Genomic DNA, 12139 nt, shown 5'->3' on the forward strand with positions numbered 1-12139 from the left:
TTGATATGGCTTTGTCCTAGAGAGAAGTATGGACGTATCATGGAAGTGACAGTGAGGTGTGGATAATTCAGTTGATAATTCAAAAGTTCTTTTTATCAGGACTATTTAGCCTAGATATTGAAGTGGTTGACAAGATAATGAGGTCTAGGAAAGTATACGCTTCCATAGCTTCTAGTATGCTCAGGAGAGTATCAACCTCCTAATGTGCTTAAGGGGATTTTGCCTGATTTGCATTATGCCTGCTTATTTCAGCTTGATTTTACTCCTCTATAACCCTTCTACACAAGCCAGCTAGACCTCCTGGTTTCCCCTTGCCTATAAATGCTGGTGCTTGCTGTTCCCGTACCCCATGGACTTGCTGTCCAGGCTTTACACTTTGTACACTTTGATGTGAGGCTTCCCAGGTGCCCATCTTCTCATGACCTGGAGCTTGATTACCCCTCGTACTCACTACTATGTAAGGCCTAATTATGGCACAAACCACACAACCTGGGCGCTTACCAAGTGCAGTAAGTCCTTCAGAAATAGAAGAGAGGATGTACATGATGACATGAGGTTCCAGGCTTGCAATAAAGTTCATATGGTCCTGGGTCAGGACTTCCAGTAGTGAGTAGTAAGACTGGCTGAGCTTGGGGTAATCCTGAGCAGAGGAGAAGAAAAGAGTCATTGAATCATTTGATACTTTAGCGGGGAGGGAGGTCAAAACAGTTTAGCAAAATAGTTCTTTCAGTTGAGAAAAAAGACTTAAGTTATAGTAGAAAGAAATGAGGTTGTAGTTTCTTGTTTGAGACACGATCTCTCTATAATGCCCTGGCTGGCCTGGACCTTGCTGTAGACCAGGCTGTTCTTGAACTCAGAGATCTGCCTTCCTCTTCCTCCTAAGTGTTGGGATTAAAGGCGTGAGGTTGTAGTTCCTTAGGAAAAACATTAAATCACAGTCACAGGCAGAAAAAAGAGTGAACACAACCTGGGCGTGAAGTTGCCAATGAGGTTTAGGCTTACCAGGAGGTCACTATGAGGAATAGAGAGGAGTAGTTTGATGAAGGTCTGTAGGGCATTTTCCAAGGCATCATCTCCATAGAGACGGAAGACCCCAAAGTTGACATAACTCCCACTGAGGGCAGCCTTCAGCATGGAGAAGCAGATGGAGATACCCTTGAGCTTCAAAGCATAGACCTGATCCTTTGGCACCTCTCCTAGTGTCAGGATGCGATTGCCTGCAAAAACATATAGGAACTATGTATACAACCATGGTCATAGTACTTTTTTTTTTTTTTTTGAAATGGGGTCTTACTACATAGTTCTGGCTGGCCTCGAACTCACAGAGGTCTGCCTGCCCCTGTGAATGCCAAGTGCTGAAATTAAAGACATTTGATGCCATACCTGGTAGTCACAGTTTTAAAGTCATCCTAACACTCCTATTCCAAAAGCATATACAACATACACTTCAGCAGGTCTTTGGTGACATCTGGCAGTCTAATACTTATGAATAAGGAACACAGGACTCCATGGAAATGGTGTCCTAGCTATTGTTTATCTAACTTGAGACCACACACTGTTGGATTCACTTCCAGGGGCATATCTCGCTAAAGCACCTACCATACATTGTTATCATCTTGCTGGTTTCTCGGAAAAGTAAGATACCATTGGGAGATGAAACATCAAATTGGAGTCGCTGAGATCTGAGCAGAAAATACAGAAAGACAAAAGTCAAAGGTATTTCTTAGGAGATGAGGTTCTTCAGGCTCTCTCTGGTGCTCCAGGGTGGCCCAGCACTACTGCTGCACACTGCTTACTCACCAAGGAAAGAGCCACACTGAGCCACACTGCTAATTCAGTGATGCTGCTCTCCTCTCCTTCTCTCACATTCATTTATTTATATTTTTCCCAAACAGGGTTTCTTGGTGTAGCCCTGGCTATCCTAGAACTCACTCTGTACACCAAGCTGGTCTCCAAATCACAGAGATCCGGCTTGCCTCTGCCTCCCGAGTTCTGGGATTAAAGGCATGTGCCACTACGACCTGGATGATGTTTCTTTTTTTTTTGGTTTTATGAGATAGGGTTTCTTTGTGTAGCCCTGGCTGTCCTGGAACTCACTCTTTAGACCAGGCTGGCCTCGAACTCAGAAATCCGCCTGCCTCTGCCTCCCAAGTGCTAGGATTAAAGGCGTGCGCCACCACGCCCGGCTGCTGGATGATGTTTCTTCTTTATTTTTTTCTTTATTTTTTTCTTTTTCTCTTCAAGACAGGATTTCTTTAAAGCCCAACAATTTAGGTTCAAGTTCTGCTCTTCAACAATGAAACCATTAAAATACAACCAAATCAAACCAAGCAAAACAGGACAGTAGATAAAACTAAGGTTTTAAAGTTCTCAGTTTTATTTATGGTATAGCTTCTATCAGTCATTTATTAGTACTGCCTTACAAGTCTTCATTTGCATATACTCACAGGCTTGGTGGCACAAGGAGGAGTAAGCACTATTATCACTTTTTTCTTTCTTTTTGAGACATGATCTCAGTATGTACTCTCCTAGACCTCACTCAATAGACCAGGCTGGTCTTGAACTCACAGAGATTTGCCTGTCTCTACTTCCTTAGTAGCTATTAAAAGCAATGTACCACTATGCCCAGTAAAACCATTGGTTTTTTCGAGACAGGGTTTCTCTGTGTATTCCTGGCTGTCCTGGAACTAACTCTGTAGACCATGCTTGCCTCTCCCTCCTGATGCTGAGATTAATGTTATACCCCACCACTGACTGCCTGGTTTATTGTTACCACTTTCTAAGAATGCAAAGAGATCTGGAATGCTCTAACACTCAAATACCACACAGGGAAGGATAAATGTTAACAATCTTAGTTTTGGTTCCCGACTGTTCTTAAAGCCAGAATATGTGTTTTAACTACGCAATCTTGGAGCAATGTCACGTGGATCACTGAGGCCTTCATGATCCAGAGTCCTTCGAGACACCCTGCTGCTGACAGCCAAGACGTATTTCTAAAATAAGCCCTAAAGCCACTCATTTCCCCTGTGCTTGCTCTGTTCCACTCTTGCCGTCTTCAGTGCCGTCTACTCTTTATATGGCAGGTAGCCATACCGACCTTAAGAGATGGAACCAAATCATGGACAAAGTGGCATAAAATGCTTAGTACCTTCCTACTGTAGTGAGGAAACATGTCTGCTTTTCAATACTACTTGGTACTTCTGTACCAAGGCTCTGAGCACTGGCACCTCTGTCCACAAACTTGATTTCCTCTGTGAGCTGTGCTTGCTCACCAGGACCCAGCCACAGAAGCAATGTTCTGCCTCAAGTCCCAGCAAGTTGAGCCTATCATAGGATGTTAAAACGGTATTGTCTGCTTACAATTTTTACCTGGAGTTTCACCAGAATCTTTGTCATTCAGATCCCAGCCTAAATATCAGTTTCTGTGAAAGGTTTTCCTGGAACCCTCTCTCTAACTCCTTTCAATTTTATTATTTTTTAAAAAACAGTATTTAATCACTGCTAAAATTTTCTGTACGTTTTACTTTTGGGGGCACAGGGTCTGATGCTGCACCCCAGGCTGGTCTGGTACTCATTAAAGCCCAACCTGGGGACAGAGAGATAACTCAGCAGTTACGAGCACTGACTGTTCTTCCAGAGGTCCTGAGTTCAAATCCCAGCAACCACATGGTAGCTCACAACCATCTGTAATGGGGATCCGATGCCCTCTTCTGGTGTGTCTGAAGACAGCTACAGTGTACCCACATACATGAAATAAATAAATCTTAAAAAAAAAAAGCCCATCTGACCTGAAATTCACAGCAATCCACTTGCTCAATATGCACTCACTCATTTTTAGTGTCCATCTTACTATGCTGCATCGACTGATGGCAGAGATTCTGTTCATAACAGCTAAGAAGTTGCTTGGCAAAGACTGGGCGCTCTCAGATACTTATTTTATAAATTAATAGCTCTTGAATAGGCTTCATGGGAAGTTATGTCTCTCTTGAATATTACACACCTCATCACCATGGTAGCTTTAAAAATTCTTGTTCTAGGCCTGCCTGGTCTACACAGAGTTCCAGGACAACCAGGGCTACATAAAGAAAGCCTGCTTCAGCCAGGCGGTGGTGGTGCACACCTTGAATCCCAGCACTTGGGAGGCAGAGTCAGGCGGATTTCCAGGACAGCCAGGGCTACACAGAGAAACCCTGTCTCGAAAAACCAAAAAAAAAACCGAAAGCATGTTTAAAAAAAATATATCCAAAAAAGAAAAAAAAGGCGCCATGAGAAATTTATGAGCATACCCACTATTTTTTCCTTTGTGTCCTAAAAAGCAAAACAAATCTAAAATTAGATGTATTGAAAACTTTTACTACCTTAAAAAAAAAAAAAAAAAGGTCGCTTTTTGCCAAGACGGCGCTGAAAGCGAAGAAAGAAGCTCCCGCCCCTCCCAAAGCCGAAGCCAAAGCCAAGGCCTGGAAAGCTAAGAAGGCGGTGCCGAGAGGCGTCCACAGCCACAAAAAGAAGATCTGTACGGCACCCACTTGCGGCTCCGGAGGCAGCCAAAATATCCTCGAAAGAGTGCGCCCAGGAGAAACAAGCTTGACCACTATGCTATCATCAAATTCCCACTGACCACTGAGTCAGCCATGAAGAAAATAGAGGACAACAACACTCTTGTGTTCATTGTGGATGGCAAGGGCAACAAGCATCAGATCAAACAGGCTGTCAAAGAGACTCTATGACATTGATGTGGCCAAAGTCAATACCCTGATAAGGCCCGACGGGGAGAAGAAGGCGGATGTTCGCTTGGCTCCTGATTATGATGTCCTAGGTGTTGCCAACAAGATTGGGATCATCTAAACTGAGTCCAGATGGCTAATTCTACATATATACTTTTTTTTTCACCATAAAAAAAAAGTCAATCTTTTAGGCTAATAAACAACTATGTGTGTGTATGCATGTGTGTATACACGTGTGCTTGCCTATGTGTATGGAGACTAATGGCTATGGTCTTCTTACACTGCTCTCCACCTCTTTTTTCTGGGACTGGGTCTCACTATGTAGCCTTGGCAGACCTCAAACTCAAGAGATCCACCTGCCTTACTCCTTAAGTGCTGTGACTAAAGGCATGTACTACTATGCCTGGCTTCCCCACTATATTTTGAGACAGTGTCTTCTTTCTGTGTATGGACTATGAACCTGTATGGCCACATTTAACTTTTTTATGGTGCTGGGAATACAAACTCAGATCCTCACATTTGTACCGCAAGCACTTTACCCTTAGCCTTTTCCTGTTGTTTTGAGACATGATCTCACTTTGTAGCCTGGGTTACCCTGAAACAATCCTCCTGCCTTAGCTTCTTGAGTATTAGGATCATAAGTGTGAGCCATTTGCCATAACTCTGTATTAAGAAAGATTAAGTGGGACAAGCCTTTAATCCCAGCACTTGAAGGCAAACTCAGGCGAGTGCCTACAGATCAAGTTCCAGGACAGCCGAGGCTACACAGAGAAACTTTGTCTTCGAGGACCCACGTTTGGTTGCCAGCACCCGTGTCATGGAGTTCACAACCACCTGTAATTCATTACATCTCAGTTTTAGAAGGAGCCAATGCCTCTCACCTCAGCAGGCACCTGCACTCATCATTAAAACGAAAATAAATTCTCAAACTACAGGTCCTTTAAAATAGCATATCTTTCTTGTACGTCCTTACTCTGAAATACAAAATGATCAGCACCATCCCCAAGTGTCAACTTGTCTATGTCTGGGCAGTGGACGAAAACAAGCACCACTCTCAGCCTGGGTGTGTTTTGGGGGTGGGGTGGGGTGGTGGTAACACACACCTTTAATGCCAGTGCTTGGGAGGCAGAAGCAGGTAGATCTCCATTAGTTGGAGGACATCCTGGTCTACAATATGAATTTTAGAATAGCCAAGGCTAAAAACCAAACCAACCAAACCAAACTAACCAACAACAAAATAACCCCCTCCCCTCAAAACAAAAACCCAATCCGGGCTGCCAAGATTACTTAAGAATTGATATCCTGTGGGGCTGGAGAGGTGGCTCAGCGCTTAAGAGCACTGACAGCTCTTCCACAGGTCCCGAGTTCAATTCCCAGCAACCACATGGTGGCTCACAACCACCTGTAATGAGATCTGATCCATCTTCTGGTGTGTCTGAAGACAGCTATAGTGCACTTACATATAATAATCAATAAATAAATCTTTATTAAAAAAAAAGAAATGATATCCTAGGGCTAGTGGGGGAAAAAAAGGATAGCCACCTTGGGTTGGGGATCTACCTCAGTTAGTTAAGTGTGTTTTCTAGCATGCAGGAAGCCCTGGTTTGATCCTAAGCCTTGCAAAAAATCAGATATGTTGGTACATTTCTGTAATCCTAGAACCGAGGAGGAGGGATGAAGACCAGTAGTTTCAGTACCCTAGTACTGAGACCCTGCCTCGAGTCAAAACACCCTGTTTCCCTTTTGGTAATTTATTTCCTGCAGATAGCGATGGCTTGGTGTGGCTGGGAATAGTTTTCAAATATCAGGAACACATACACTTTCAGAAGTCTGCAAATTTGATAGTAGTGCGTGCACCACAATCTGCCCATAGCACAAGAAAATGAATCACCTTAGGGGTTCTCAGTAGCGGAGCACCCACCATCATGCTTACCTGTTATGAACTAATTCAGCCATCAGCTTGAGCACAGGAGTGGTACAGGCTGGGTCATGGTACCAGAGCTCAATTGCCCGCTGGAGAATTGGCATGTAGGAGGGGTATCTATAAAGGAGGTGCTAAGGAAGACATTCTTAATCCAGACATCACAGATTTTAGGTTTTCAGTGCCCAACAAACACAAACCCATACTATAGCTCTTTATTTTCCTGTTGTGCTTACTAACCTGGGAAATTTTTCTATGTGAGCAATGTCTATCTGTCTGTCTGTCTATCAGTCAGACTTAAGGAATACATTTCAATTCTCAGTGCTTTTATTTTGAAGAACACAGCGTACTCCGTATTTTTATTATACTTTACCACTTCTATGACAGGAGAGCAACTATTTCTTTTGTGCTGGAGAAACCACAGGAGAAACAGGTACTCAGATTTTGATGACTGATACAAGGTTGTAATTTAAGATTTCTTCCTGGGGTTGAGAGATGGCTCAGGGGATAACAGCACTGACTACTCTTTCAAAGGACCCTGGTTCAATTCCAGCACCCACATGGCAACTTACAGCTGTTTGTAATGCCAGTTCCAAAGGATCTGGCACCCTCACACAGACATTCAGACAGAACACCAATGCATATAAAAAAAAAAAATCTTAAAAAAAAAAAAAGGCCTTTCTTCCTAGCTCTACAAGGTTTCTTTTTTTTTTTTTTTTAAAGATTTTTTTATTTATTTATTATATGTAAGTACACTGTAGCTGTCTTCAGACGCACCAGAAGAGGGCATCAGATCTCATTACGGATGGTTGTGAGCCACCATGTGGTTGCTGGGATTTGAACTTCGGACCTTTGGAAGAGCAGTCGGGTGCTCTTACCCACTGAGCCATCTCACCAGCCCTCTACAAGGTTTCTTATAGTCAACTGCATAATAGAAGAACACGTCTGGCTTTCTTTTTTTTTCTTTTTCAAGACAGGGTTTCTCCGTGTAGTCATGGCTATCCTTGAACTTGCTGTGTAGTCCAGGCTGGCCTCCAAGTTGAGGCTCCTCCCTCCTGTGTCTGCCTCCTGAGTGCTGGGATTAAAGGTATGCGCCACTCGTGGCTTCTCCACATAGTAAAATGCACGTGCAACAGTTCTACACTGGACTTGGTTCCATAGCAATGTTTACCTGGAACCCAGATGAGAAACTGGGAAAGAACTTTATTTATGCACTAATCAGAGGGCAGAGTTGTGTCATGAGCCCATTGCAGTGGGCTCCTAGGAAACAGCAGACTTTTTGGATAACCATCTTCTTGAGCCACCAACCTTCCTTCCCACTCTTATCATATAACCACATCCCAGTTATGGTCTGTGCAATAGTTCCCAGCCTGAGTTAGGATACATCCATTCGAAGAGCATCATGAAACTGGTCTTGGCATTGAAGGCAAAGGCTATCCCTCTCAGGTCTCTCACTAGGCCAACCAGAGTTCTCTGTAGCAGGAGTCAGAAAGAGAAGAAACACCTTAATTATATTCCTCTGGCAGCAATTCCAGGCAACTGAAATCAAACGCTTTCTTACACAGCTCAAAAAACACCCCTCCCCCAATATTCCAAATCTATTTCTTAATGCTAAAATGGAATCTTTTCACCTGAAAAATTAGTTTTGGAAACTTGATATGCAGGTTGAAGGTTTCTTACAACAAAATTTGAAATCCAATATTCTCTATAATAGAAAATATTTTTTAGGTAAGCGGGGCAGGGGCAATCCTGAGGGCCTCACATGTGTGAGAAAAGCACTTTACCTGATTCCACATCCTACATTGCTAAAATCTCAAATTAATTTTCAGTATGCTCAGTAAATGGAAATTCTATGTTATGAACCTGTTCTTATACAGAACCACTCCGCTATGAGACAGCTCAGTGCTCTGATCCCTAACACCCCTGTACTGCAGAAGAATAAGAAGATCCTCATGACCAATAATAAAAGCACAACATTACCTTCAGGCCAAGTGCCTAAGGAACTTAGGTGTAGACTCTGCCAAGAAGAGAAAGGGAGTATACATAGTACGTCCCTGTATGCTAGCTATCTAGAAATAAGACTGATGTGGTAAACCTCAGAACTGTTTACACATTATACTCTCCATTTACAGAAGGGGCCTAGCAACTTTTCCATGGTCATGTTGCTTCTCAGAGTAGGGCACGCAACTTCTATCAAGATGCCAGATCTGGTGCTTGTAAGATGGCTCAGTGTGCTTTCTTTGCAAGTTGGTGACCTGAATTTGATCCCTGAACCATCTAAAGGTAGATGAGAACTGACTCCACACAGCTGTGTCCTGCCTTCACATACATTCTGTAGCACACACCCACACCTACATACCATATACTCTGTCTCTCTTTCTCTCTGGAGCTATTAAATCCAGTAGTTTCTTTCTCAATAGAATTTCTACTTGCGCATCCTGATTAATAAGATAACTATTTTAAAAACCTATTATATAAGCCTGGTAGTAGTGGCTCACACCTTTGATCTCAGATCCTTTGATCTGGAGGCAGAGGCAGGCAAATTTCTGTGAGTTTGAGGCCTGCCTGGTTTACAGAGAAAGCTCCAGGGCAGCCAGGGCTACACAGAGAAACTTCATCTTGAAAAAACAAAACAAAACAAAACAAACCCCCAAAAACCAAACAAACCAGAAAATTCTATTCTATTCTATTCTATTCTATTCTATTCTATTCTATTCTATTCTATTCTATTCTATTCACTTGTCTTATCATCAGGATGCCTGGGATTTGAAGGTGCTGACTTGTTTAGCAGAAGCTGCTGTACTATGCTAGGAACAGGAGTCGTCTTTAAGCAAACAGTTCTGAGCTGATACCACGGCTCAACTTTCTAACTAAGACACATCAACCTAAAAGACCTAGTACATGGGCCATGAAAGAAATAACGGGTGACCACTGCAGCTCATTGTCAATGTGGTTTCTTTAGGTAGTCTTGTTACTGGCTTTGAATGGAAGTAAGATGATGGGAAAGAACTGGCATCCACTGATACTCTTAATGACCTCTCCCTTCCCATGACTCAGGCCCCAACACAAGCATAAAGTTGAGAAAGCTGTATGTACAGAGCGGTACTGCTGACTACCCTGCTGTAAAGTCTCTTAGCTTTCCATCTTTCAAAATTAAAAGAAAAGTTTTTAAACCTTTATTTGTGTGTGTTTGTGTGTGAGCACACACATGTGTGCTCACATACATGTTACAGTGCACGTCAGAAGACAACTTGAAGGAGTTGGTCCTCTCCCTCCACTGTGTGGGTAATGGAGACTGAACTCAGGCTGTCAGGACTGGTCGATGTCCTACCCACTCAGCTACTGTTCTGTTTCCTAAGAGGCTTTAAAAGATGAACTGTCAGGTAAAACCTCACATTTTTCTCATCAATACCCCCTGGCTATTTGGCGTCTCTCTGCTCAGCCTGCGTGCTCTTAGGACACTGCCACAGTCCTACCCCCAATGTTAACACCTCAGGTCTTCTGAATTTGATATTTACAGGTCAGGAATGTATGCACAAAGTAAAAACAGAAGAGTAACAATCGAATGACAATTTTGAGAGCCAGAAATCAAGAATAAAAAAACTAATTTAAAACTTGACATACAGAATATGGAAATTGAAAGAATAAGCTCTTTTTTTGTTGTTTTATTGTAGTGCTGGGGTTTGAACCCAGGGGCTTCAAGTGGTCTAGTAAGCAGCATATGACAGAGCCACAATTCCTAGGCTCCTCAAAAGAAACCTTCACAGAAATAAGGAATTACAAAGAACTCAGTGGTAATGAAAATGCCACGTACCAAATTTATGGGTTTTGAAAATGTGTTTTGAGTGAGTGGGGAGGTAGGAAAAATGTGGAAGAAGCTGGGGGAAGGGACATTGTGATTAAAATATACTGTGTGAAAAACATTTTTTACAATTAAAAAAAAAGAAACTCTGTTTCCTGATAGTGGAGAAGCACCTAACACTGTACATGCGCAACAGTAAAGATGACAAAGTTGAGTTTCAAACTAAAACATTCACACAAAGAAATACTTTTGGAATAATACACATAGTTTTACAGCTTTACAATAAGAAAGAGCTGAAAAGAATTAAGTAACTCGAAGAATAACATGAAAACAAAGGTAGAAAAACACAGAAAAATAAAGTAAAAAAGTTTCTTTTTGCTTTTTACAAAGACTAATAACCTGCAGGACTCTTCTAGAAAACAGTGACATCACTAGTAAGCAGCATTAGAAATTAAAATGGGGCACAATTCAAGATACAGCAGTGATTCAAAAGACAGGAAAAAACTGTTACTCCATGCTAACACATCTAAAAATGTACATAGCAATCTCCAGGCACGGATTAAGATCCACTTTAATATAAAGAGAAGACTTTAATTTAAAATCTCAAGAGCATAAGCAACTCAGATGTCAAGCAGGGGATAATTTGTGGATAAGCTGCACCCTTTTGGTGGCTACCTAATCCCTGATTTAGCAGGGATTGCCTTCAGCCAGAGGCCACCTGGTTCACAGGTGGAGGACTCACCTTTGCCTCCTGTTCATTGAAGCTGTTAGTGCTGAACATCTGGGCCACAGCCTCAAACGCTGCTGTTAGAGGAAGCATGAATTGTTCATACTGATCTTCATCCTCTCCTGCAAGGGAAACAACCCTGGGGGTGACTCTGATGCCAACAAGTCCAAGCTGTGAATGCTTGAAAAATAAGTTGGGCAAAAAAAGAGGTCTCAAGGTAACCCAAAGGTTCCCTTAACTATCCCAACAGGTGACAGTAGTAATTCAAGTCAAAGGTCAAAGGTTAGCTGAGACGTGCATGTGCACAGGCGCTGCTGCTGTCTGTTTATTTTGTACTCAGTAGAGAAGGGACCAAGACTGCTGTGCTAGAACGAGTGAGATGCTTCTGGAAGCTTTACTCACACGCACTTTTCTTAAGTTTTTCATAAGCCTAGAAGGTGTCCCGTCATTTTAGTAGGTTGAAATGAAAACAACTCAAAGTCACAACGACAAGCACCACTGAGCAGCAATGGTGAGTTGAAGCAGCAGTGCTACCTAGGTGGCTGTCCTTCCCTGTGCATCTGCACTGAGACCCACGTAACTAAGCCCCCGTTGGCTGGGCCAGGGGGCTGCTCACCAGTGTGGGGTGGTTCTGGGTAGTAAGAACCTCTTACATTTCTGGTTGTGAGCCTAGCCTTTAAGGGCTGAGTCATCTCTCCAGCTCTGATAAGAATCTAAAGAACTCTCTTATTTTATAGACATTGTAGTCAAAGACAGAATTTTATATTTGAAAAACTGTTTTAGACAAGAATCTCACTATATTTCTCTGGTTGGTCTCAAAACCACTAAACAATGGAATAACAGTTTCACACTACTGTATTCAGCTTGAAGAGAATTTTAAAAGATATAGCATATCAAGATGAAAACTTGGTTGCAAATTGTTACCCTATTCCAGTAGAGGAAGCATGGCAGTTTAATGCGTTCTT

General features: G+C 42.4%; 1 protein-coding gene across 5 annotated transcripts in view; it reads right to left on the reverse strand.

Moving 5' to 3' along the window:
• Xpo7 (exportin 7) overlaps positions 1-12139 on the reverse strand; it is a 108739-nt gene that overhangs the window by 7924 nt on the left and 88676 nt on the right. For all 5 annotated transcript variants that reach the window (NM_023045.3, NM_001359888.1, XM_030247914.1 and 2 more), the window contains 6 exons: positions 11190-11296; positions 8030-8118; positions 6658-6765; positions 1600-1682; positions 1003-1217; positions 502-640 (listed from right to left, as the gene is read on the reverse strand). In NM_023045.3, coding sequence (NP_075532.1) covers positions 502-640; positions 1003-1217; positions 1600-1682; positions 6658-6765; positions 8030-8118; positions 11190-11296 — 741 coding nt within the window. The remainder of the gene's footprint in view (positions 1-501; positions 641-1002; positions 1218-1599; positions 1683-6657; positions 6766-8029; positions 8119-11189; positions 11297-12139) is intronic.

The sequence above is a fragment of the Mus musculus genome, chromosome 14, assembly GCF_000001635.26.
Source record: "Mus musculus strain C57BL/6J chromosome 14, GRCm38.p6 C57BL/6J".
Classification (NCBI taxonomy): Eukaryota; Metazoa; Chordata; class Mammalia; order Rodentia; family Muridae; genus Mus; species Mus musculus.